The sequence below is a fragment of the Pleurodeles waltl genome, chromosome 12 (genome assembly GCF_031143425.1).
Source record: "Pleurodeles waltl isolate 20211129_DDA chromosome 12, aPleWal1.hap1.20221129, whole genome shotgun sequence".
NCBI lineage: Eukaryota > Metazoa > Chordata > Amphibia > Caudata > Salamandridae > Pleurodeles > Pleurodeles waltl.
This window is the reverse complement of record NC_090451.1, coordinates 508281905-508309610: the sequence shown is the minus strand read 5'-3', so window position 1 is coordinate 508309610 and position 27706 is coordinate 508281905. Positions and strand designations below refer to the sequence as shown.

The 27706-nt window shown below is 43.2% G+C and overlaps 1 protein-coding gene across 4 annotated transcripts in view; it reads right to left on the bottom strand.

The window, feature by feature from the left end:
• LOC138267998 (anillin-like) overlaps positions 1–22859 on the bottom strand; it is a 152316-nt gene extending 129457 nt beyond the window's left edge. For all 4 annotated transcript variants that reach the window (XM_069217302.1, XM_069217299.1, XM_069217301.1 and 1 more), the window contains exons 1-5: positions 22735–22859; positions 3488–3562; positions 2500–2703; positions 883–980; positions 676–724 (exon numbers count right to left, since the gene is read on the bottom strand). In XM_069217302.1, coding sequence (XP_069073403.1) covers positions 676–724; positions 883–980; positions 2500–2703; positions 3488–3518 — 382 coding nt within the window. In that variant the 5' untranslated portion in view covers positions 3519–3562; positions 22735–22859. The remainder of the gene's footprint in view (positions 1–675; positions 725–882; positions 981–2499; positions 2704–3487; positions 3563–22734) is intronic.
• Positions 22860–27706: the final 4847 nt, after the last annotated feature.

The window sequence follows — 27706 nt, the reverse complement described above, 5'->3', positions numbered from 1 at the left end:
TGCTGGTTATGGAACTCTGCACTTGACTCCTGCTAATCAGAGGTAAAGTGCTTGTGCTCCGCCTTTCAACAAGGAATAATCCTGACTGGTATATTTAACTTGCCTATTAGTCTCTAGTATATGGTACCAATGTTTTCCCAGGGCCTGTAAGTTAAATGCCACAAGTGGACTGCAGCACCTTGTGCCATCCACTAGTGACAATGTAAACAGGACTACAGGCGCAAGCCGCCACTAGTAGCCAGGCCTGAAAGCTTTAATTGCAAATTTGACCTGTCAAAATAACTCTTTTGACTGGCCTGAACCTTCCTTTTAAAAATGTATACTTCAACTCTAAGTAGGAACTATCACAACAGAACAGAGAATGATCCAGTACAGGCAACAAACAGAAAGATACAACGAAAAGGCTGGCTGGGCAAGGAGGGGGTCAAGGATGGCAACACATTCCTCTCTACAGAAAGTACTCCCACTCCCCCCCCCCCCAAAAAAAAATAAAGAAAATAAAAAATAAATATGGAGTGTCCGTACGTGCAATGAGCTGGAAGTCGCACAATCCACAAGTAAGCATTGTGTGGCATGCTTTAGATCATTAGGTTTACATTTTGAAGGCAACTGTTGAAACGGGTTTTAACATTACGGTACAGTAAATGACAAAAAAAATAAAAAAAAATACTGTACCAGTTTCTTGAAGGCCGTCTTTATTTTCCGCAACCGTTCCACTTGAATCCTGTAAAGATAAGGCAATGTTTTACAGGAATGAAATTCTGCCAGGCTCCCCACATTGCACCAAAGAGGCAGTTCGTCTATAAAATCTACGAGGTGTAACAAATTGCCACTTCCATTCCCCCCAGGGGTGCACACTTTACCTCAAGATGCCAGACTTACCGAGGAGTTACTAAGATTGCACACACCAGCATACTCTCCATGTGCAGACTCGCCATCACTCCGGATGTTTCTAGTCACAGGGGTTTCGAATACGCTGTCTGCGGGGCAAAAGGAAAGTCAAATGAATCTTTCGACACCAGAAACAGCCTGCGACAGCCAACATCAACAGTCAGACTGGGACAGAGCAAAGAAGGGACAACAGGGGTCAAAGTCGCTAATGTTAGGAAGGTCAGACCACAGAGGAATTAAGGGAGGACCAGACAAAGCAGCGAGAAGAAACAGAAGTTTAAGGAAATGTGCAAACCCTGCTGACTTCACAAAAGTGAAAGGTAGAAAAGGAGTGAATGTTTGCAGTGAGAGCAGTCAACAAATGTCTAGCTCCTTAGAGCCAGAGACGAGTAGAGAGGAGAAGAAAAAGAAAAAGTCCACCTCAAGAGCACATTTTTGTGGACGGTGGGTGTTTAAAATATGGACCTGGCAGTTGATTACTGGAAAGACAACAAAAGAATCACATGAGAGAAAATGGGTTATGACTATTGCCCTCAGAAGAAACAACAAGGACATACTTTTACAAAAATCATACAGTAGGAAGGTGGTGCCCAACGAACAAAGGTCAAGAGCCATGGCAGATATTTGAGCATCTGCAAAGGATACGTTTACACACATCGAGGATAAGTAGAACTCATTCACATCAACAGTGGTTAGCACAGTGAAGAGCTACTCAAATAAACAGATCTTTTAAGATTCCAAATAGATGCTACACAACAATTCCAGAAGGCTTAGAAGGGTAAATCCAGTACAACGTGTAATGCGTTTTTTAAGGGTTACGTCAGGGGTCTCCATCTTTGTGTAATAAAAGCCATTTGTGTACAGCAAAAATCCTCTCGAGCTACCATTATTCTTAGAGATGTAGTATTAACCAAATCAGGCAAGAGTACATTAGTGGCCAAAATATGTATGATTACTAGCAGTGATCACCTCCATGAATCGGCCATGGTTGCCAGCAATAGTGTAAAAATGCTTTGCAAATGTGGGAAGTCTTTACATGGATAACAGAACAGCAAAAGGTACACAGTCCCTACCACCAAGCTAACATTAGTAATTTGATTTTTAGGACTCAAATATCAGCTCTAATATATTTTGGAATTTCAACTTTTTTTTTCTCCAAACAGCTTATTAATTCTGAAAATATGGCCATTTTACTTTAAGACACAAGGGCACAATGTTTGCAAAGGATGGAATAGTCTGTCCCCATTTTGTATTAACCTATTGTAAAATTGATAGAGGCATGTGCTAGCGAAGATTAGGTCTAGTTCCTAAACATTAAAGTGAATGAGGGAGGACCAGCCCCTACTGAAGATATGAGGAGGTGTGAGTGAGGAAGCTAGTGAGGAGAATGTATCCGGGAAAGAAAAAAAAAAAAGTGTGCGTTACTGAACACAGGTGGCTCTAGTAAGCAAACAAAAAAGGAAAATGAAAGGCCACTTATTGAAACCAGGACAGGGGATGGGTGGAAATGAGTGTCAGAACGGAACCATCAACTTTAGCCAAGGACAAACCATTTGAGACAAAACTACTGATAGTTTCCTTCAGCAAAAAGGAGGTGCAGTTACTTACCGCTCAGTTTCTGAATTCGAGATTTTACAGACAAAATTGCTGGAGTATCTGGTTTCACACTCCATTCTGCGGACCGTAGTACGGATGAGGGTCCAGGTTTGGGCGAGTCAAATGAGCCTGCAGACCGCAGGGGGTTTATATTCTCTTGTTCCTCTGGGGAAGGAGTCTTTCGTTTCTTAGAGGACCCATTTGTTTGGTCCGAACCTGCCATAAGAAAATATTTGATGTGAGGCAAACCGGCACAGCGTGGGTGGGGTGTCACAAGATTTACATACAGAGGCACACAGAACTTAACATCCCCCGCCTTCCTCATTGACCAAACCAGGTAAATATTCACCAGCTTTGCACCAGATGGGGCGAAACGCAATTCGGAACATCTAGCCCTCCAGCAACATGGCAATATGTGGTTAAAAAGTGAGAAATTGGCCTCAATAGGATAAAGTGGGGCAATGCAGACCCACCTATACATTAAAAAAGCAGAACTAAGCTTCTTTAGAGCCTTGAGTAAGGTCAATCGCAGTGGTCCTAAAACGTGCAGCCTTGTTTGTGAAGTAGAGCCATCTTCAATGTGGCGGTGACTGCTGGCAGGCCCATTTCTGCCTTTAGTGAGGGAACAGCAGCAAGACCGCAGTTGTCATAAAGGTACGTTTCACTCTACCAGAAACAAGGCAGTTCGTCCCCAGAACCAAGTTAGAGCAATATTAGGTAACACTTCTCCGGTCGTCTCAGATAGAAATACAGGAAACGCTGGCTCACCGACTCCCCTATCTCCCCCCCACCCCCGAACCTAAAAAAGTAACTCAATGCAAGATTTGCCGAGATTGGACACATTATGCATTATTCCACAGTTTAAGGAGTTGGTGCAGAGAAGCATTTAAGGAAAACAAAAAGCGGATATCAAGACTCGACCACACATGCTTGAATTGGGAGCCGAAAAGCCACGATATACAATCCAGGCACTCGGAAAGGGACAATGTCATAGTCTCACGTGGTCTCTTTAGTGCCTGCCTTTCGGCCATCTTCTTTCGTGGAACAGCTGCTGCAGTCGGTTCACTTTCTTGCCCTGTAATGAGACAATGTGCTTAGAGGTCATCATTTAGATAATCCGGGTAACGACACATGGATGGACTTCGCCGGCATCAGACGAAGTGCACGGCGAGAGGGTGGGTAGGGAGCAGTAACATTATGTATGTTTACATGTAACGAAACCTAGCCACATAACGGTGTGTGCTGAACAGGGAGCGGGTGGTCTGCGCAAGGGTTAGGGGGTATTGTGAGAAAGAAAAGTGGCTGAAGAAATAAGGAAAATAAAAATAACTGTCATTTGAAGAATTCGGAGGTGCGATAGTCGAGGAGCTATGGGAGAACCAACACCCGAACAGCTCACAAGTAAAGCGAGAGAAATGATCTGTGGAAGTGATACTCATAGTACGGCCCGGGGGCCGCAAACATGTAAATAAACAGGCAAGCATTTATATGTAACAGATGGGTTCTGTACAATGTAACATCAGAAACACCTTCATTTTTAAAGACATTTTTTAAGAAGCAAAAATGTAAAAGCACGATCAAGTCTGCTCACAATTCAAAAAGTGTATTTCATCAACACGCAGAAACGTCACCTTAGTACACCAGATTATATCAGTGCATTGAAGAAATATATTTTTTCAAAGTGATAATTTTATGTCAAGAACGGAGGCTCATATTATGCTTCTCTAACTTGCTTTAATTTTAATAGCAGCAGTCAAGAAAAACTACAACTCCCAAAAGGCTTTGAACAGAGAAGCCAATTGGAGAGAAAAACGTAATGAACACTGCACCAATCAGAACAATGGAAGCTATGTATCCACTAAGCTTGACTGCGACCAGCCCTCTTTCTTGCTGCTCGCAGTCAAGATAAGTCACGCACATTTCTTTCCTACGGTTTTATTCCTATATTGCATTTCTTTATGTTTGGTTTCTAATGTTGTTGTATGGCTTCGCGCTGTGTTTAAAAAGCTACTGGTATTTATAGTTGTTTTATTTAAATTGCTCGGGCTTCACGACCCGTTTTGTTTTCAGCGCGCGTCTGAGGCAGCTTTGCTGCCTCGAGCGTTCTAAAGGTCACGCTCGACTCAAAACGCGTCCGATTTGTTGTTGGCTTCCCCCGCAGCTTTGTCTTGGCTTCAGCCTGTCTCAGACTGCCTCCTTGAACTCACCGAGTGTGCCGGTTCATCGCGTTTCTGCCTAGACCTCTTTTATGAGGTGAACAGCTCTCTGGTTTCCTTTCCCCTGTGTTTCAGAGCTCGGCCACGCCTCCTAGGGCGTGTTTATAGACTTCCTCAGCCTGCCGACAGATTTAACTCTTTCCTCTCAGGTTTTTTTTCCTCTCCTGGCCTATTTCATTCTAACTTTTTTCGCCCCTTTGTTATTTTTCTATTATGGAAGGTCAAGACCCTATTTCTAAACTTTCAAGTAATAAAGAATTTGAAGCCTTTATTAATGAGGCTGTGACGAAGGCTGTGTCAGCCACTATGAATAAGATGTCAAAGAACATTGAGAGTTCTGTACAGAGTATGGTTTTAAAATCCTTTATGGCCCATTCTGCGGGGGATAGCAGAAAGAGAAAAAAACAAGGATTTGTCTCTACAAAAAGATGGTGCTTTGCTGACTGGTGAAGTCTCTTCACCCATGACTGAGGATGAAATGCCTCCCGGGCCTTCTTCTCTGGAGGGGAATTCTAATAAGGTTTCTGGCAAATGTGAGTCCAAAACAAAAAAATATTCTTTCAGCACTAAAACAGGTTATAGTAACACATATTTCCGATACCGACAATGACGTCGGTGATATGGATGATTTGGACGATGATTCTGATGTATGGGGCTCGCTCTCACAGGCTTCCCCTCCTAAAAAGCCTAAATTGGAAGTTTCTAACCCCTTTTCCGCAAAAATTGTTTTAGATTCAGAAGGTAACCCTATGTTTGATCCTTCCTACCTCCACCATCCTAACTCCACGGAGTGGTCTCCAGCGTGCCATGTGGGTCAATATATAGCCTCCAGGTTAAGGCTTCCCCTGGATAAGCAAACGAGAGCTAAACCAAAGTCAGAATGCCCCAGACCTTCCCTCTCTTCCAGCATTACTACAACCCCTGTGATTGATGAATCACTTTTGACTTTTTTCTCTAAATTTGGCAAAGACCCCCGCAAAGGGGTAGACAAGGCCTGGTCAAATTGCCAGGATAAGCTCCTTGATTTAGTGGGTCCTCTGGCTCGTATTTTGGATCTGTCAGAAGCAGCCAAAACGGACAATGCAGACATCGACCCTTCCGAACTTTCCCTCTGGACTCAAAGGGTATTTTGTTTGTTAGGTAACGCTAACGCTGCCATCACCCATGAGAGAAGGAAGGGGTTGTTACTCAAACTGGATCCTAAATTATCTAATCTGGCTTCCATGGATCCTGGAGTGAAAGCCGAGGGTCGTCTCGTCGGGGACTCATTTATTAAAGATCTAGGAAAGTTCGTAGCAACTTTTTCTTCTATCGACAAGGCGCAGCAGAACATTAAAAAAGTGTTTAACCAATGGGTTTTCACCAGGGCCGGTACAGGCAGGAGCCGCTCTACCGGCCGCTTCACTCATCCTCAAGGATTCAGAGGCTCCTCATACACATACTCAAATTACAGATATAAATCCTACAAACCCCAATTTTACCCGCAGAGAGGCAGAGGTTACAGGGGCCGTGGACAACGCGGTTTCAGATCCAACAAAACTCAAGGTAAGCCTTACCTCTGGCCTTCCTCCAGTAGGGGGAAGGCTCAGTTATTTCATTCAAAAATGGCGCTCTTTAACTACCGATCCATGGGTTCTGAATACCGTTCAGGGATACCAAATTGAGTTTTATTCACAACCTCACCAAGGTTATCTTCCTCCACCGCTAAGTTTCTCAAAAGAAATGTCTCTTCTCATCTCAAAAGAAGTAAATTCTCTCCTTTCCAAAAACGCCATCCAAGTTTCGCCTCCAGACCCCTCCGGGTTCCTCAGTTCGCTATTTTTGGTTCAGAAGAAGAACAAGAAGTTCAGACCAGTCATAAATTTAAAGTATTTCAACCAGTTTGACGTCTACCGACATTTCAAAATGGATACAATTCTTCATTTACGGGATATTCTCCTCCCTTTGGACTTCATGGTACGTTTAGATCTTCAGGATGCGTACCTTTCGGTTCCCATTCACTGGGATCACCGTAAGTACCTTCAGTTTCATTGGCTCGGTCAAACTTACCAGTTTTCTTCCCTTCCGTTCGGTCTGTCGTCAGCACCCTGGTGCTTCACAAAGCTGATTAAACCAATAGGGGCGCATCTCAGTTCTTTGGGCATCAGACTGCCGATTTATCTCGACGATATCCTTATCTTACATCAGAATCGCGAGACCCTTCTTTCCCATCTACCATTAACTTGTTCTCTCCTTTCCCAACTGGGGTTCCTAGTCAACGAAGAAAAATCAAGCATGGTCCCTTCTCAAAGGATTCAGTTCTTGAGATTCAAAATAGATTCCTTTTCTTCCTCCCTTCACCTTCCCCTACAAAAAGTGAATTCCAACAAATCAGAAATCTTAAGAACGCTCCGAAAAACCCAAATCTCTCTAAGATCTCTAGCCAGAATTGTTGGCCTCTTGTCCTCTTCGATTCAGGCCATATTTCCCGGCCCTTTGCACTATCGAGCTCTTCAAAGGCTAAAAATCCATCATCTCAGAAAAGGTCTAGCCTATCTGATCTTTCTGGACCAAGAATCACACCTAGAACTCCAATGGTGGATAGACCATTTAGATGCCTAGAACGGCAGAACTATCTTTCCATCAGCCCCAGATCTTGTGTTAGAGTCCGATGCAAGCCTGACGGGTTGGGGCGCCCACTGTGGACCAATCTCAACTGGCGGTACATGGTCATTAACATCAACTATTTAGAGATGCTTGCAGGTTCCTTTGCAATAAAGAGTCTGGCAAAAGGCAGGGTTCAGTGTACCATCCTCCTCCGCATGGACAATGTTTCGGCTGTCCGATACATAAACCATCTAGGAGGAACCAGATCAAAGCCGTTAGCAGACCTGGAAAAAAGCCTTTGGGAATATTGTTTGGACAACGAAATATCTCTCACGGCGGAATATCTCCCGGGCTCCCTCAACCAAACGGCGGACTGGCATTCTCGCTTCCTCAGAGATTACAGCGATTGGAAACTTCACCCCTCAGTCTTTCAGTCTATCCTCCACAAATGGGGCCCCTTCAGCATAGACCTCTTTGCTTCTCGCCTCAACGCCCAACTCCCCCTCTTTTTCAGTTGGCGTCCAGATCCTTCGGCATTGACCTCCAATGCTTTTCTTCAGGATTGGTCACAGACGATCAATTACGCTTTTCCTCCCTTTATTATGATCACCAGAGTTCTGGCCCAAGTCAGACGTCAGAAGGCAACTCTGGTCTTGGTGGTACCTTTTTGGGAATCTCAAATTTGGTTTCCTCCTCTCTTGGAATTGGCAATCAATTTTCCCTTCCTTATCCCCTCTTTTCCCTCCCTTCTCCCAGAACCCTTAGGGAATACTCATCCCTTGGTTCTCAACAAGACACTCACCCTTTCATGTTGGAAGGTATCAGGCCTTCCCCATCTACCATCCCAATTTCGGATGAAGCTACTGACTTCATCAATAAAGCCTGGGCTCCCGGCACCAGAAAAGCATATTCTTCCGCCTGGTCTCTTTGGTCTAGCTGGTGTATGGCAAGGGACCTCGATCCCGTTTCAGCAGATATAAATTATATAATTAATTTTCTGGCTGCGCAAGCTAGTGCAGGTAAGTCTTACAGGACAATTAATTTGTATAGGTCTGGTATTTTCATGCATCACACCCAGGTCAACGGAAAACCGGTGGGTGAACACCCTCTACTTTTCCGGCTGTTAAAGGGAGTAAAATTTTCAATTCCTCCACTACCTAAATATTCAAAGTTATGGGATGTCAATGTGGTTTTGAATTTGTTTCTGTCTTGGCAGGATAATTCTGACTTGTCTTTAAAAATGCTTTCAGCAAAACTTACTAAGTTGCTTTGTTTAGTTTCTATTAAGCGCTTATCGGATGTTAGAGCACTTGATGTTACTTGAACAGTTTGCCCCCACAGGGGTACTAATTTCCATTACTAAACGCACCAAAACTAACTTACGTACAGTCTTTTACCCATATTTTCCTGATCAACCCAAGCTATGTGTAGGACAATGTCTCAAATGTTACGAAGAACGTACAGCTAATCTCAGAAAGTCCTCTGTTTCCCAACTGTTAATTTCTTTCCAAAAACCACACAATCCCGTGTCTGCTGCGACTCTAGCCAGATGGGTTCGTTGGGTGATGTCCCTGGCGGGTATTGATACCTCCATATTTGGAGCTCACTCAGTTAGAGGGGCCATGGCTTCCAAGGCCTTTTGGGTTGGATCCAGGTTAGAGGACATTCTGAGATCTGCTGATTGGTCCAATGATAATGTTTTCAGGACATTTTATTGTAAACCAGTTCATACTGCTACGTCAATAGTGATTAATATGCTTTAAAATACCATAATATGAGCCTCTGTTCTTGACATAAAATGTAGATTTTCCTAGTAGATTATGATGGAAAGTCTTAATTTTATTAAAGACACGGAGGCGAGTATTATCCTGCCTCAACAAGGAGATATTTCTGATTTTCTCTTGTTTTTTCCCTTCCCTGCAGCAACCTCCACTCCAACTCAAACTTCTTCCTGATCAGAAGGTGGTTTTGTCGGACATGAACATATCGACTGGACAGCTGGATCCTTTCCGAGGCAGTACCTCTCCTCCCTACCGGATATCTTCTTCACTTCGTTTGTGTCTGGATCTGATCCAGGACTTTTGTTCTTTGACTCTGGCAATTGCTATAACCTTGGCCACCTTCCCGTTGTTTTCTCGTAATTACTAGCCTTCTCGCATCAAGAAAGAGGGCTGGTCGCAGTCAAGCTTAGTGGATACATAGCTTCCATTGTTCTGATTGGTGCAGTGTTCATTACGTTTTTCTCTCCCATTGGCTTCTCTGTTCAAAGCCTTATGGGAGTTGTAGTTTTTCTTGACTGCTGCTATTAATATTAAAGCAAGTTAGAGAAGCATAATACTCGCCTCCGTGTCTTTAATAAAATTAAGACTTTCCGTCATAATCTACTAGGAAAATCTACATTTTCTAACCTGAATTTAGAAACATTCACTCCCCCATCCCCCACCCCAACAACAATGCCTTTGGTGAACTAAGAGGCAAGTCAGCTATGTGCACTCTTTGGGGGGGGTCTAGGTTTCAATTATACAAAAACATTATAGTTTATTAAATCAAACACAAAAAGGTTTTGTGCAGCACACATCCTGAAGTCATGTGAGGTCCTCATATGTGATAATGAACAAAAAGCAGGGAAAGTGAAATAAAACATTTGCTTAAGATCACACAGTTTGGTTAAGTGGTTTATGGTTTCAAGTTGTGCTATTCAGACACTAGAAGTATATGCTTTGCATCCTTTACCCACTTTACTGCCAACCCCGACTGCCACCCTGGTGCCATCAGTGCGGCCCTCGGTCACATCAAAGACCAAACTCTGTGGCCCCCGTTAAAATGTTTGCGAGTATCCATGATCTGTGGGTTACATGAATGGGCACCAGGTGAATCGGCTCCGAAGGATGGTGCAATCAATAAATGGTGGGGGACAAGGCCAGAGCCTGCATGACCGTGAGAGAGGGAGAGGGAAGAGGGAGAGAGAAAAGAGACGAGAGAGAAGGGTGACAGACAGTCCTTTATAATTGTAGAGGGAAAATAACATTCTGAGGGTAGAAGTGCCTGCATTCACCTCTTCAGAGCAGGGGTGCTGAGGGATTTGAGTGCAGGGGTGAGGAGGCGATAATGTGCAGCGTTAAATAACAAACACTTAACTGAGTAAAGCACTTACATCAGGGCATTGTGTGGCAGGGGAGGATCAAACGTATGCAACCAGGGATGACTAAATTATGCGGGACACGTGATAATATTAACATTTGTATGTACTTTTTACACCTTAACACTTTGTGGGCAAAGGTTTCATCTCATTAGTACCAGTATCACACCGGAATACAGCAACAAGCAAGGGAAAGGTGACCAGCCAATCTCGGCTCGAAGGGCATTCCACTGCGTAGCAGCACGTGCTGTCTTATTTTTAGTAACTAGAAGATACATTTGAGCTATGCACACACTTTTTGTGTTACAATCTGCAGATTGTGCATAAAATGATCGTGACAAACCTGCAATCGTGTTGAAAAACCTGCGGTCGCAAAATCGCATAATCCCAGTGGCCATTATTAAAAGCAATAAGGGAGGTAATGGCCTCTTCCCGAGGGTCACACTAAGTGTAAACAATCACAGGTTTATGCAAATCACACTTGGTTCTAACATTTTTGCACTATTTGAGGAAATTAAGAGGGCAACTCAGTGCGCACTAAAAGGGTGATGGGAAAAATAAACTACAGGCAAAGGGTTTCTGCCCTTTATTCCACTTTTCAAATATGTATTTCGGTGCAATAACCGACCGTGAAATACAGGCTATTGAGTTCATGTCCGATGGTTTTTTTTTAATTTATTTACATTGCATGGCTTAAAATGAGTGCTCTAGATGTACGGATCACACTGAAAGACCAGATATAGCAAAGAAAATCAAGTTCCAGAGGCCTCTGTACTTTTCTTTTTAATTAAGCTCACAGTTTAGTTTGATGTAAAAATGAAGAGGAAAGAGTGACACAGTCTTGGGGTAAGTGTTCTTTAACATCTGCGGTTTCCTTGGAGCTTGAAGAGTGGGGTGCATGAGCACAGAATAATCACACGAGCTTGCAAAAGTAACGTGGAAGTTTTGGGGAAAAATGTCTCACTAGGGCCTCACAAAGTCCCAATGTAACACCATCTTATGAGTTCTGACAATATACATATTTGTGTCTTGAATACACAATTTAATTCAAGCAAACAAAAAGGTTCTAATTTAGTAGACGGGGATGCACACAGGAGAGCTACTAACAGGTAGCTGGAGGTCTTGAGCTACTCGTTGGAGAAGCCTCCTCTAGACCAATGGTATTGGCAGGTGTTATGCCCAGTCTGTTTTCCTGTCTTCCAATGAGAAAATGTGTGTTTCTGTGTGTGTGTCCGTGTTAATCAGTAATCATGGAAGGAAAAATGGAAGGCAAAAAAAAAAAAAAAAAAAAAACTGACAATCCTTGTGGAGAGACTCCTACAGCAGGGTGCCTGGTCACCTGCCTCGGAGGGTTGTCTTACAGGACAGACAAACGGTTGGACAGCAGTTGTCTGATGGACAGGCTGCCACGTCAAACCGCACAGACAGGTTAAACAGGACAGGAGGTGCGACATTCCAAAGAAAAAACAATTCCGAGCATCCATGGAATCCTGGTTAAAGAAAATAAGTGTGTGGCGGGAGGGGGGCAATAAGTTGATAGAAGGAAAGCCATGCGGTAACCAGAGATCCTGGCATTAGAGGGTGTATCTCGGAGGGAGCCTCTAGGTAAGGGAGCGGGTTTTGAAGCGAGGGTGCTCTTTAGAGAGTTTGTGAAATGCGGGGTCCCGCTATTAACCGAAGAGAGCTAGTCCTCCAGGTAGCAGCCTTGTGTGATAATGGCCTATTTCAAGCAGTGTGGCACACCCAGATTTCCTGAAGGACTGAGTAAATCACCAAGAAGGCTTGTGGAGTTCAAATTTACTAGCCAAACATGGGAGGGAGGGTTTAAAAATGAATAACTTGCAAGCTCAGATTCATTAAGGAAGATACGATTCACTTACGAGTTTAGAATTCAATGATTTTGATTTAATCTCACCATAAAAAATAAAAAAAAATCAACTCTGGAGTAGAAGCTCAAAAGCATGCACCTCCGTGCTTGTAAAATTCGGATGCCACTGGGATGGCACTCCAGCACTATAAGCTGTATCCCAAAACGCCATTCAGGGGGCGTAAAAATGCAGATAAAGAACAATGAGGCGAGATGTCCCGGGACCCCAAGCAAAAAAAAAAAAACATACTGTCCCTGAAAAACAACGCAGGAAGTTAGCTGGACATACACTTCATTAGTAGGCCATGACAAACAGTACAGAGAAATGTCAACAAATAATCTCCCTCACTGGAGAGGGAGCAAGAGATTAACCCCATCCTAAATTTCCCGGCCTTTCTTTGTGTACACATTTTGTGACCTCAAAGAGTGAGAGGCAACCTCCAGGTCGGAAAAACGCTTCTCGCATGAAGTCAGAATGGAATCATATCAAAGCCTCAATCCCTTTTTTGTGCGCACCTCTTAAGGTTGTTTGACTGGGCAGCTGTCTGCAAGGCATACTTTTACCAATTGCCTAAAAAAAAAATACAGAATAAGCTTTGGCTCCACCGAGTATTATTCTCTCAACTCAAGCTATTGACCATTTGGAGCATCACTGCGTATAAATTCTAAAGAGAAAGGAATACGTTTAAGCTCCTTTCCCACCCAGCCCTGGCGAAGCCAATAGGGCAGGCTTTATTGTGGTAAACAGCATTTGTGCATGCAATGCAAGTAAGTAGCATTTGTGACTGTGTTTAAATGCATTGGCACATTAAAGTCAAACCTACCAGCTTTGCCAGTGCTTGTTTAGGTGTAGCTAGTCATCGTAATCGTCTGCTAGACCTGTGGTTACCAACTTTTTAAAATATAGTGGTTCTGACTCCACCCAAAAAGTATTTCTGTCTCATGCCACTAGTTGTTTAATATATCATGCTATCTCCCATTGAACGCTTGCAATGCATGAGGGACTACTTTACATCTCAAAAGTACTCTTAATAATCATAGACTAAATTACTTATTTTATGGATACCCTTCCACATGGAGTTCGTTATCTCTCAGGAAACAAATCTTACTGTTAAACTACAGGCTGTGCAACAACAAAACAAACAATGTCACACGCATTGTTTATTTCAGATTTGGCCAAATTGTTTGCTCCCAGGCAAAGCAGACACGCAGTCCCAGGCTTGCTAGCTACAAATTAGAATTGTTAGATTAAGATTAACACATTATTAATATTGATTTAAGGCTTGCAATATTTACTCTTGAAGTAGCTTTTATGTTTTTTAATCTTTCTGTGCAGGAAGTCATTACTCAAAATCCATTATAGACAGCCCAATTCATGATGGTGCTTTCCCAGTAAGACTTGCGAGTTGATCTGTTCAGGGGAATCAAGCTATAAAATGATTCAATCCTTTATTGAGGACAATCCGACCTCTCAGGAAACACTTAAAAACAGGACATCTAAACATTTTAAAAAATAGGGCGGAAATAACTTGAATTCCACAAATCTGTCATATTTGTGGGATTATCCTGCTCATCTTATTAAGAACATGAAGCACACTATTGCTGTCAAGACTGGTCTGCAACCCCATTAGTATAACAAAGGGCACATTTATGGCCTACAACTGAGGGGGACGACCAGTCAGTTGTTCCTAAGAGACTTTTAGAAGAGAGTTGTTGATACATTTGAAAAAGGTCAACACCAATTTAAGAACCTTACACCCACAACATGAAAACGGTATAAACCTTCAGGTCCAACAACAGTATTGTGAGCAACTATTGCATCAAATGCTCCCAAAAGCTAGGAACTGATGAGGCTACCAAATGTGTAGGTTAAACACAAGATCTCACTGCTCTACTTTCAACCATACTATGAACTGCAACAATATTGTACCGAACTGCAGACCCAAGTTATAGAGATGCCTCTGTTACAGCGGTAAAGAATGTAGCGTTGCACAATATAGGTTAGACTCCGATGTGCGAGGATCTAGTTTCTATGTCCATTACTTAAGACACCTATATATGATTTGCTTTGTCTTAACAGAAGGGCTCATCTGGTGTACTCACTGGGCACAGAAAACTAACAAGGTATGTTCAAACTGCAACACCAGTGTATTAAAAAAAGTTTTAAAGCAGCACTGCATTATGGAGCTCAGAGGTGCTCAAAATTTGTAATGCTCCGCCGAGTGACCAATGGCAAGGAGCCATGCTGCCCCATCACAAGTACATACTGTACCAAGAATAAAAAAACCTCAATGTTTACCTAGTCTGCAAGACTGTTTCAGTTCCAACATGGGATTGGCTCCCAGAGTCTGAAGATATGGAACAGTGTTAGGCCCCAATCAGCAGCATCCTAGCCATGGGCCAACTCATGTAATGCAACTTTCCATTGCCATTTTTTTTCTCTTTGCCCTCCATTGCTCTGGAGTGGTCTAAGTGACGTAAGGACAACCAAAACTCCTAAATAAATAACATAGATGTAATCTGATCATAAACAGCCTCTACACCTTGAAGAAACCAGTTGGTACAAATGTCCAGCCATCTAGGCTGTGAAAGATACTCTTGCGTCAGATAAAACAATTACAGAATTATGCTCAAGTCCACCATGATTTCTGCTATGGTCAGCTACTCGCCAAATTACTAGCGTTTGCATTCTTGGACGTCTGCAAGATAATCTAAAAGAGCATCTCTGAAAAGAAGCTAAGAGTACAAGTGCCAATCCAGAAAGCCTTAAAGCCGGGCTGAGGGAGGAATCACAAGATGCACCCTAAAAGAATTCTACTGGTTCTCAAGGAAAGACTATAAATAAATTTAAACCCTATGGAGTAGGCAAAAACACCCGGAGTGCAAGTAACCACAGTACCAATAGAGGGTGGGCCATTACCTTGCAAATAAAAATGAAATCAAACAACAGGCTCTGTTGAGTATGAACCAAGATTCAAGATGCAGAATCACTCAGGCAACATAATTAACTAAATCGCTTCATGTTGTACAGGAGAAACTTCAGTAGTCTTGGCACTCTAACAAACTGCACTTTACATTAAAATATCAATACTTTTGTATTTTGCATTATAAGTATGAGAGTAAAAATCCCAGAATGCAAGACTGGAATCACGATCATAACAACATTTGGCCCAGGGGGCACTTATGCTCCTTTTAAGAACTTCAGTACTGATTCTCCCTGTCAAACACGCAATTCCATAAATACCTGCAGCTTCACCATGCCTTGTCCTACCACCTTGGCAACACTACTAAACTATCTACTAAACTATCCTAATACAGCCCTCGCAAAGCTATACGCCTCACCAGCCATCTGGGAAAAGGTGAAATATTCCATACCGAAAAGTACTCTACCACTCAATGTCCCAGAAATATTCCAAGGCCTCAAACATCGATGGGAGAAACTGCTGTTGCCCCTTGATGACGCTGACTGGTGCGAAGCCCGGATGGCTTTACAAAAAAAAAACCTTCTCTGCAAAACTGCGACTAATTCAGCTACAATACTTGCACAGTACTTGCTTTACATCCAGACGCATTTCGTGCACAATACACTCCCTCACTCCACCTTCTTTAGATTGTAATCGTATTAATATAGCGCTTACTACCCCTGACAAGGCGTTTAAGTGCTTTTTGGCAAGTAGAATGCTACTCCGGAACCCAAAAGGATTAGTGTAGGGAAATATAATGCCCACACTCAAACTCCGATTTCTTCCATATGGTCTGGCTATGACACCGATAGCCGGCGTCTGATAAAGGATTGGTATGACGTTATCTAGAGTCCTAGAACAACCAATTGAGCTGATCCAAAGGGTGGGGATACTGGGCTTGGAGGAGGACTTGGGAGGCCCCTGATGCAACTGACTAATGGTGGGAATGGCACAGCGGTGGCCAAACAGAACACAGCCCGTAAATAAAAATCCTAACAACTCCCTACACTGGCAAAGTGGCAGGTGGAGTGGTGTGCCCAACTGGAAATACCAATCTACCAGGCTCAGAGATGTCCTCTAAAACACAACAGGATCTGGGAAAAGTGTTGGTCATATAAAGGGTTGGCAGATGTCCAAAGATATTACTATGGGCACGACACGTTTCACTGTATTTTAAACGTTACGTACTACATCTCAAGCAGACTATTGTAGGTTGTACTAAAACCCAATAAAATTGATTCATAAAAAAAAAAAAAAAGGAAAGAAAATATCAGAGTGCAATAGTGGTGTTGGCATAAGGCCAGAGCTGGTAGGCCACCGAACCTGGAGCCAATTGGCAGCTATGAAGCCAGGTTCCATGGAACACAGAGGCCAAGTCATGGAATGCAATGTATGGACCCAGCAAAGCCAGTAGCCCTTAAAAGAAACTCTTTACAAAAATGAACTGTTCAAGCGAGCACTATGGTGAATCTTTAACTGTATTAACTGACAAATATCAAAGAGGGGTGCATTTTCCTGGCCAAACTCGGTTCCTCAAGCAACAGTGAACACTGTCTGAGGCTTTTAAAATGAACCATTCCCAAGTCTTAAACAATGAGACACTGAGACAACAGCACCTCTCAGAGCGAAGAGGAAATAGTATATATATTTTTTTAACGCTAGTGATGTTATAAAAAAACAAACAACTAACATAGCTTTGTTATTAGTCCTCATCTTCACTTCTACAACAGCAAAAATAGTTGCCTTTAAAATAAAGGGGAAGTTTATGACAAAATTAAAAACAAATATGCTGAAGTTACTTCAGGTAGAGAAGAATCACCATCTACAAAGCAGGCCTGTGCCCAGAACCGCACTTACATGACAATTGGGAGAGCTCAATGTTTCGGCTGGTGTTCTGGATCTGTGGGCTGTTTCTCTATTGGTTGGAGGTAATTTTCACAACAATGTTCTGTTTTCCTAGACTATCTTAAGAAAAGGGGTATGTAGACTATATGTTAAGATTGTACCCTGGTTTCACTTTACAGACTCCCATTTCCACCAACTTACTGTACAATTCTGGTACTGCATATCCCCCCCTACCCTGACGCCACAGATCCTCGATAAAAATCTGCAACCATCAGGTTCTACCCTACAAACCTCAAATGGCACAGACTCCTATTGCCACCTCAGGATAACAAGGTGCCCTTGATTATAACGTTGACCCCCAAGACAACACTGCGTTCTTGACTAATATATGCACCTTTAAAATCACACTTTTCTTTTGACTAACGTTAATCTGCATACGATAATAGTGCCATTAAGTTAACATTTATCGCATCATCTATTCATCCTAGCTCATGTCACCCTCCACAAATCCAAAACAAATTAGTACCTTATATTTTGTCTTCCATACCCTGTGCTATCCCTTCCTTAACTGTTACTCGCCTGTCTTTGGCAAACAGTTTTCAAGTCTATGTAAGCATATCCATTCAGATTTAGTGAGCTGTGCCAGACCTGAGCCTCATGCTCTCACTGATAACTTGAAACATACTCCCTCCCTCTCGATGGTCACAATGTCTCTAGGTGGGAGCTGTCATCTCTCTAGGTGCCTCAGAGACTCAAGTTGATATAGATGACCCTCAACTGGAAGAATATTGGTAATTGGGGAGAAACCTAGACATGAGGTCAGAGATTTGAAGGTGATTGCCTGCATGCCAGTGTGTAAGTAGCCTAGCACTTGAGCTTGGAATGACAGGCTCTTATCACTTGCATCTGGCTTCCCCCTCAGAAATCCTGGATGTAAGCAGCAGAGTTACGTGCCATGCACCCTGTACCAAACCCCGAATGGGGCTAAACTACTGCTTACTCACTAGAGCAGCCACAGAAGCAGCCTCCGCCCTACTGTCCTGGAACCTGAATGCCCAAGTCAGTCTCTTAATAAGCTGACAATGTCCTATCCTATGTCTTGAACCCTGGTGCCCCTATCCTCCTAAATGCTGAAAAGGGAAATTAACAACCCATGGCTGTCCCTTCTAGCTACCTATTTTGCAATTCTACATTAAACAAATAAGTGAATTGACTAATAAGAGAGCAGAAGGCCCACCTTTGCCTTATGGTAAATTACTTGATTTGTAACAGAAAACAGTGAGGCCCACCAGACCCTTCAGTTTGCAAAGCCATCTTTTGAACAGATTTTTTTCTCCCAAATGCCCACATAAAGTATATCCATTGAATAAACTCACAATTGCAACCAAGAAAATATCCACAAAAATGTGGTCAGCCAAGAGGGCAAAAACGTGGAAGTCAATGTACTACACAACCCCCCCAATACATTTGTAGAGAACCCCCAACGCTCTTAAGCAGGGAGACTATAGACCTACTAGATACATCTCACCCTTCACATAGGCTTGGCCAGCAAGTTAGAGTGATACACCCTTAACCCCTTCTGAACTAAATCACAGGGAGAACTTGTAGGAGACTGGGTTTTTGATGCAGTAGTCCCCCCCCCACTTTTTGCCTGGTATTTGATGCAACTTTGACTGAAGTGTGCTGGGTTCCTGATAACCAGGTCCCCAGTGCCAGTGTAATATCCCCAAAACTGCACAACTGTTTCCAAATTTGGCAACATCTTTGGCACCCCTGTCACGTCCTTAGTAAAAGGTACTCCAGGTACCTAGGGCAGGGGTACCAAAGACAGTACCCAAGGGCTGTGGCATGTATTTTTTGCCATCCTCAAGGGCCCCTCACTTAGCTCATGCAGACTGCCATTTCAGGCTGTGTGTCTTAGTGCATCTAAAAGTGCAAACAACATTCCACACAGCCTGTGTGCCCTGCACACTAACACTGTATGCAATATATGTAAGTCATCCCTACAGCAGGCCTTCTAGCCCTAAAGCAGGGTGCATTATATTACATGTGTGGTCATATCTGCAGAAGCAGTTATGACCCTGCTATGCCTTTGTCTATTCTTAGACATAGTAAGTGATCAAGGAAGCCATTTTAATTACACCTGCTAGACACTGGCCAATACGAGTTCCCCAACTACATGATGGTTTCACTGAAACTAGGGATGTTTGGTATCAAACACATAGTATTAATAAACCTTCAATGATTCCAGTGATGGATTTAAATACATGCTCCCAGAGGGCATCTTAGAAGTGTCCCCTGAAAAACCTACCAAAAACTAGTGTGCTGGCTGAATGGTCTAAACCAGCCTGCCACCAACAGACAAGATTCTGACCCCTAGGGGTGACAGCCTCCATTCTCGGGCAGTCAGAAACAAAGCCTGCTCTGACAGGGGTGTTACACACACCTTACAACAAGATGACCTGCAAATTAGCATTCCAAGGCAGGGGGCTTCAAAGAGCCCATTGCATTTGGTATGCAAATATGGCTACCCTCACAGGTGAGGAGATGCCAACCCCCTCAGCAAGGGCCCATATGGCACCTGGACAGCTGGTAAAATTAGTAGTCAGAAAGGCGTGTCCACCTTCAGTCCAGTTCCACCCCTAATGTGAGCTACCTGATGTAGACACAAAATCTGAAAGACTGCCATCTTGGTGATGGCAGAACTAGGAACTATGGGACGAGGTTATGCCCAATTCCCATAGGAAGTGGTCATATAGGGGGGTGTAGTGACCCCAGGGGAAAGTAGCCCATTTGCTACTACCCTACATTCCCTTACACCCCTAAATTAAATATTTAGAGGGGCCCCGGGCACCACATATCAGATTCTGCCAACCTGAAAGAAGACAAACCCTTAAGAGTCGCAAAAACAATAACAGAAGACCAGCAGCTGACTTGGCTCCATCCCCACTGGCCTGCCTGCTGTCCTTGACAATCTCACCATAGACGACATGTCCTGCAACTGCCTGTGCCTCCAAAAGCCTGAGAGGACAACCATCCAGGAACTCCAGTGGAGTAGCGGGAGCTGCTCCCCTGCATTCTGCAGGCACCCCCAGAAAAACTTAAAGAACTCCAGACCGTCAAAAACTGACACCAGAAAGCACCACTGCACCGGTGCCCCCTAGCCTGAGCTGAAGTCGGTCAGTGGTGGCAGCGTGGTTCCCCACACTCCAGAGATGAAGCTCACCTTGGGTTTGCCAACTGTGGACTTCCCAATGCTGCCTGAAGTCTCTTTCTGCAGCCCCCCCTCTACCTCTACAGCGAATGACCCAGTGAGAAAAAACTGATGCCTCAGGACACAGCTGCATTGGCCGCCCAACCCGAGGAGAAGAAGACTAAAGGTATCCCGACATCCCCGAGCATTAAGAGACCTGAGCCGCCTTGTTGGTTCAGCCGGACTGGTCCCCCAGTCCCAGTATCTTTCTAACCAGAACATTCCCCATAGGATAACATTAGGATACTCCACGCTGAAAAGCACCTCTGCACTCGGACGCCCCAGTGCCTCCCGAGGTAACATGTGGTTGCTGCCTGGGACCCTGCCCCATACTCACCTTAAGTCCGGAAGATTGGTTCTGTAAGTCGCTGTATGCAGTATATGCCTTTCCACCACAGTATATCATTACAGCTTCAGAAATTGCATAGTGTTGATTTTTCAAACCAGTAAAAATTCATAACTTGAAACGCGCTCACCTGATCGTCATGATCTTGGTGCCTAACATTATATAAGGATAAGTGTTATTTTGATAAATTGGCAAGGATCTCCTTATCGAGTCGTTTGTATCATTTATTGAAAGTGCGCAAGAAGCAAATGTCTAACACTACTCTCTGATAAGCCTAAGGCTGCTCAACCACACTCATCCCTAAGAGAACACTTTGGGATTGCTAAAGCAAGCCCCTGTCCCCTTATAAGTGAACCCCTGGACTCTGTAACACCATTCTTACTGTAATGGGCATCGTCTGTCCATGAATGACACTCAGTGGGAAAAACCACAATCACAGACACGTACATCTGCAAAGAGAAGTTCTGCAGGGCCAAGTAATTGGGTGACTACTGCTATACAAAAACTGCACAACAACATAATATGATCATGTCTCGGACAGTGAGATGTTGGTTTCCGTTGGATCTAGTGCCAGTGGTGAGATTGTATTATATGCAGCAATTATATGTCACTTACTACCGCTATGTGGGGCGGTGAAGCGTTTTCCTACCCAAGTAGCATGCTACACAATGTAGGGTGGGTGGTTGGAAAGATATTGTCTTTGGTTTTATCTTTCGTTGGAAGTGCTTCCATGTCATGTGTGATGACCATTGAGGAGTGCAAGACAGATGCAGTTTTATGGTTTTTCAGTACGCTGGTAGCTTTGTACATCTCTGCAGGTCTTTCAGGTAATTCATATGATATGGTCTGTTTATATGGTTACGGGACTGGGCTGTCCAAACTAAGATTTTGTGTATCATTGTTGTCCTGAGCTGGCATGGTTGGAGAGAAAGAGAAGTGGATAGATCTGCTAAGGTGGGCATTTTTTTTTTTTTTTAATTATCATCCCATATCCGAGTGTCTGAGAGATGTAAAGAAGCTGTCCAATTTTATAGATGTGTGGGCTGCAGTGGTTGACTGATAAAATTCCTCCAATTTGTCCAGCAATGAGTGACAGTTCTCTTCAGTTAGTCCATGCCTGGTCATTTGGTGATGGCTCGTTGCCAAATTTCAGTTTGCGGCTTAGTCTCACAGTAGAGAGCATTTCAAGGGGAGTTGGTATCACTGCAAATTGTATCTCAGTGTTGACAGGAAGGAAGATCCACACCAGAAAAGTGATGATCCGTTCCCAAACTGACGCAAACACTCGTCTCGGAGTGTTTAATCGCTGGGCTTTTTGTCGCAGTGGGTTGCGAAGAATTATATTAGAAGCAGAGACGTTTACGAGCCCACCTGAGTTAGTAGGACCAGTGGGAGATCCTCCTAGAGACGACAAACTCAAGGAAGATTCTTTCTCAAGGCGAGGGTAGCAGAGGCCTATTATTAGAGGCGATTGGCACTTTCTGAGCACCTATCAGTGAGGAGGGATATATTTTAAAAGGGGTTCGGCAGGAATTATCTAATACGAGAGCAAGTCCTATAAGAGTCCCAGCGGTTCTGGAAAAGGCAGGGTCATTGGTAATGTTTACTCAAAAATAGTATGGGTGAGCAAAAAAAATATATAATTTAAATAATGGGCGTCATTTTTCGCGGTGCATTTCAGAGGGGGGAGGGACAGATTTCCGAGATGACGGAATTTGGAGTTTTTGTCAGGGTCAATGGGGGTTGGGGGTTAATATCTAGGGGTGGACGTTATTACATGTGTTTCTGAAGGTAGGATACAAGAGGCAGATGTTAATGTGAACTGGGTAGTGTGGTGTCAGCGAACAGAATATGGAAGCGTCTGATTCATAAAGTGTGGTGACGGACTAGAATTTAGCGAGGGAGGGGAGAAGATTTGACACTGTAATGTCACGTCACATAATGTATCGATTATCTCCTGAGAATAAGCACATCGTAATAACTAAATGGTGTATTAAGGAATCACGGCTGTTGAGCTGTTCCCCGCTCTCACCTGAAGGGTTGTCAATCTCTGCACGGAATCTCAGCTTCTACTTCTGTCGATCAGTTTCTTCCCAGTCGGGTTTTTCAAATCTAGCGCCCAGTGCAGCAGAACTCCTCCCTACGCATGCGCACTGCACAACATTATGCATTTCCTGGGTAGGTTTTAGTGTCTGAGATGCCTGAAATGTGTGCGCCTGCGCACTGAGAGGGGTCGGAGTTGTTCCTTTACACGAGTTTACAGTGATCGAGGCTGCCATCTTGAAGCAGGAGTAATCTTTTTCACACTAACCTAAAATCGCATTATAGGTCACTTTGATTAAGTGAGCTATTTAACTAAGAGCCATTCATTGTAACCAAAAAGCATTCCGCATATTTTTTAAATTTCACATTGAAGGCATTGATATTGTTGTGCTCTTCTGTGATTTCGTGCTTCATGGGCTCCCTGGTACGAGTCGAAATTCCAGTTAAATATGGCCGCGAAAGTCTCTATGAACTGGGTATAGAAGGCAGAGAACGCTAGTTTACTAAATTGAAAAAGGAAACTAGCGAGCGACAAGCTCTAGAAAGAACGTTGATCTACTCGAAAAGTGAAATGTATAAACTAAAATGGCTGTTTAAGATAGTCCCTATTACAGAAGAGTCCACAAAACATAGTTACATCATTTATATATTTTATTTTTGCAACTTTATGAAGCGTAGACTAGTCCCAAAGACAATAGAGCCATTCACAAATCAGAGCAGAAAGTACATAGGTGCCAAGTTTTCACATTGCATATGTGTGCATTTCCATGGTTTCATTGTATGTAACAGATTTTCTACTACCGAATTTGTGACACTTCCAGTGAAACGTCTCTCATTGCAACTTCAAGAGTTTCCAAGTGCTTTTAAAGCAGCATATACCAGCACACTAGCAAAGGAATAAGGACGTGAATGACATTTGCGGTCGAAGTGCATTAAACAAGCATTGGCAAAGACAATAGGTCTTGCCTATTCAAGAGCTATTGGCTTTGCCAATGTGTTTTAGCCATATTGTTCACCAGCTTGGCTGCAGTTCAGCATGACGTAAGGTAGTGGCATAGAGGAGATGGGTGTAAAGCGTGGAGTAGAGTGTTGTAGAGTGGAGTGGCAGAGAGTGTCTTTGAGTGGTTTAGGGTGGAGTTGTGTAGAGTGGCGTAGAGTACAGATTGCTGGTATAGACTGCAATGGCATTGAGTGTTGTAGAGTATAGTGTCGTAGAGTGCAGTGGCATTGAATTCTCCATGTACAATGCAGTGTCATACAATGCAGTGGCGTACATTAGAGAGGTACAGAGTGAAATGAAGTGAAGTGGAGTAGAGCGCAGTGGCGTGGAGTGGTGCAGAGTGGCGTGGTGTAGAGTTTAGTGATGCATAGGGCCGTGGCGCACAGAAAAGTCGAGTGGCAAAGACTACAAAAGCGTAGAGTGTAGAGTAGAGTCAAGTGACCGTGTAGTAGCATAGAGTGGTGCAGAGTTGAGTAACATAGAGTGGTGCAGAGTAGAGTACAGTGTCATAGGGTGCAGTGTTGCAGAGAAAAGTTTCATAGTGCAGTGGAGTTCAGTGACGCAGAGAGCAGTGGCATAGTGTACAGTAATGCAGAGTAGAGTGCAGTGGAGTAGAGTGCAGTGACATAGAGTGCAGTTGTGGAGAGTCCATTGGCGTACAGTGCAATGGTTAAGAGTACAGTGGTGTAGAGTGCAGTGGCACAGAGTGGAGTGATGTAGATTTGAATGCATGGAGTAGATTGTTTCAGTGTGAAGTGGCGTAGAGCGGAGTGGTGCAGGATACAGTGCAGTTGCATAGAGTGGAATAGAGTGTAATAGCATAGAGTAAATTGCTATACAGTGCAGTGGCATAGAGTGCAGTGCTACAGAGTAGATTACAGTGATGTACAGTAGACTTGCGTAGAATGCAGGGGAATAGATTTGAGTGTTACAGAGCAAAGTGCATTGGCGTAGAGTGTATTGGCTTAGAGCGCGGTGGCATAGAGTGCAGTGTTGCAGAGTGACATAGAATACAGTGGTGTAGAGTGGAGTTGTGCAGAGTAGATTAGTGTGGCCTAGACTGGAGTGGTGCAGAGTGCAGTGGCGAATAGTGCAGTGGTGTTAAGTAGAGTGGCGAAGAGTGAATTGGCAAAGATTAGAGTGGTTCAGGGTATAGAAGAAGGCTGTAGTGTGAAGGGGTGTAGATTACAGTGGCGTAGAGTGAAGTGGTGCAGAGTGCAGTGGCATGGAGTGGTGTAAAGTGGAGTGGTGCAGAGTAGTTTGTAGTGGGGTAGAGTGGAGATTTCATGGTGTGGTAGCACACCGCCATTAAGAAAACACATTTTCAATTGAAATGACCATTGCATTTGCACAGACATACAGTTTTACTAATAAAACTATACAGAGCACAGACAAAAATGTGTGGAAATTCCATCATCTAGTGTAATGATTTGTTTTGATCATGTCAAAGTATTTGTTTCCAACACACTTCAGAAATAACAAAAAATGTGCTTCATTCGTGTTCCACATTCTGATATATTTTGAAATGCTTAGCGAGTTCATTTAAATGTTCTTGTGTTGTAGAAAAAAACTTTTCCGACCCCCAGTATCCAGCAAGATTGTCACATAAATCTTTTCACTTTGAAGTCAGATAAAGAAAAGTAAACAAGCGCCATTGGAAGACAGAGCTTGATATTTGACCTCAGTCTTTGAATGCACAGCAAATGTGACAAGATAAGAACAAGATTTACAGGCCTGTTTACGGAAAGGGAACAGTTGGAAGGATACTGTAAATGAGGTTTGGGCAAGGGAAGGTACAGAGTCAAGCTGGACAGCCTAAAATAAACAAAGCCAGCAAATGGAAAGCAAGAAAATGTGAGTTACAAGTCAATGACTAGGACACACATGGAGGTGTAAATCACATGTTTTTTATCTTCTGCATGTACATGTGAACTCCAATATTCTAAATCAAGCTTTCAGTACACTCTTTTCTAGCAATTACGTCACACTGATACAGAGTCTGTGGGGAGCCAGAAAGGTCCTGTTGTAGAGCATGCAAGGCACTACATCTCCCAGTCTGTTAAATGAAAAATTACACTATATATATATATATATATATATATATATATATATATATATATATATATATATATATACTGTATATATATATATTATATATAATCAGAAGGAAAGACTGAAGCCTGATTCGCAGAAAACCTCAGCTTTTATTTCTTTTAATTCAATTGGCAGCATTTCATTTCCTGTCGCATTTCGGCTGTTCACCTGCAGCCTTGTTCACAGGTGAGTCAGATTATCATACCAATGTTCTCACTTCAACACATGACTTAGTGTAGCATACAAGTCCCACAATGCATCTGAAATGTAACCACATTTTCCAGACTTTTAATACTTTTTTATATTGTGCCGAATAGCGTTCCTTATTTCAGTCATTTACTATCATCAGATGCATGTATAAATGTTTACATTTCGATAGCCACGTGTAGAAAATAATTCAGTTATTCTTTTTAATCATTGCTCTTATTTGCAGCGAGAGTCATAATCATATCTCCTAAAGCTTCAGTACAGGTGATTCGTCAACAGGGGACAAATTTCCATGTGTGCAATGGGGGCAGGGTGAGTGAGCATGGGGGTGGGGTCAAAGGCGTGGCAATAAAAACTAAATATTTTGTAACTTTCTTTGGTCTTTCACCTTCAGGTAGCTATATATAAAATAAGGCACAGCTTAAGTGAGGAATAAAAATGGAAGTCAGGTTAATCAATGGGAAATGTACTATCGCACATTATGAAACCTCTATTAGTTAATGCAGGGCAGAGAGCAATGTGATTGAATCCTGGTTGATGCCTTGGAGAATAGTCTCTTGTGTATGTTTAGTGCTACGAGGTCCCAGTGTGTGGCAAAAAGCACAGTGAATATGTAAGTAATTATTTTAAATTTACATTATACAAAGTATAAGGTAGGCTCTTAGACAACACGCAAAAAGGTTTAAGATACAAAAATGTTTCCAAAATATTGATTTGAGTAATACCCAGTCTATATGTCGTGCAGTTTTTTTTAAACAGTCCTTTGGAGTACACACTTCACAGCACAGCTGGTAACTCCCTTGCAATACCACTCAAAAAGAATAAATCTTTGCTATCAGCAAACTTCAAGTGATTCCACCAATTAAAGCCAATACCGGCTTCCAAGCACCCTTTACATTTGCAGATTAACCAGTTGTGCATGTTTACATTTCCTTTAGGCAGGCAGGCATGCAACCTGACAAGAAGGCTAATTTAGCTGGCTGCCCTTCCCTCGGTTTCACAGCACAGGAGACTTACCTGCTTTACACTTTAGCTGAAGACTTTCAAGTGTCAAAACTGAAAGTCTGTGACGGTTGTCTATTCACAAAAAAGTAGGGAGGTTGTTTTCCTAAATTAAAAAAAAGTATTAACATATTGTCCCCTCGGATCCCCTCACTTTGGCCACTGGATGATATTTATCCACTGAATGATTATTGTTTAGTACTCAGGTTAGGGATAAGGAAACGACAGGCATATGGTACTGGTGCCAAACGGTGAACTCTAAACAGCAACAAAGAGAGTCATTTAGTGGGTTGGGGTGTGCACAGTGCCAATATTCTTTCATGGTTAATTTCAACAACAATAAAGACACATAGGCCCTCATAATGAACACAGCGGTCGAAACCGCCATGTTCATGCTGGTGGTCTTTCTAGCGACCGCCAGCTCCTCCTGAACCCCGCCGGCCGTATTGTGAACATTCCTCTGGGCCAGCGGGCGGAAACATTGTTTCTGCCTGCCGGCCCAGAGGAATGCCTGGCTGCGACATTGACAGCAGCTCCACATGGAGCCGCCGCCAATACCTCTGTGCAGCGGGTGTAGCTGCACCCATCGAGCAGATCACTGCCCATAAATCAGGCAGTGACCTGCACGATGGGGCACTGCACAGGGGCCTCTGCACTG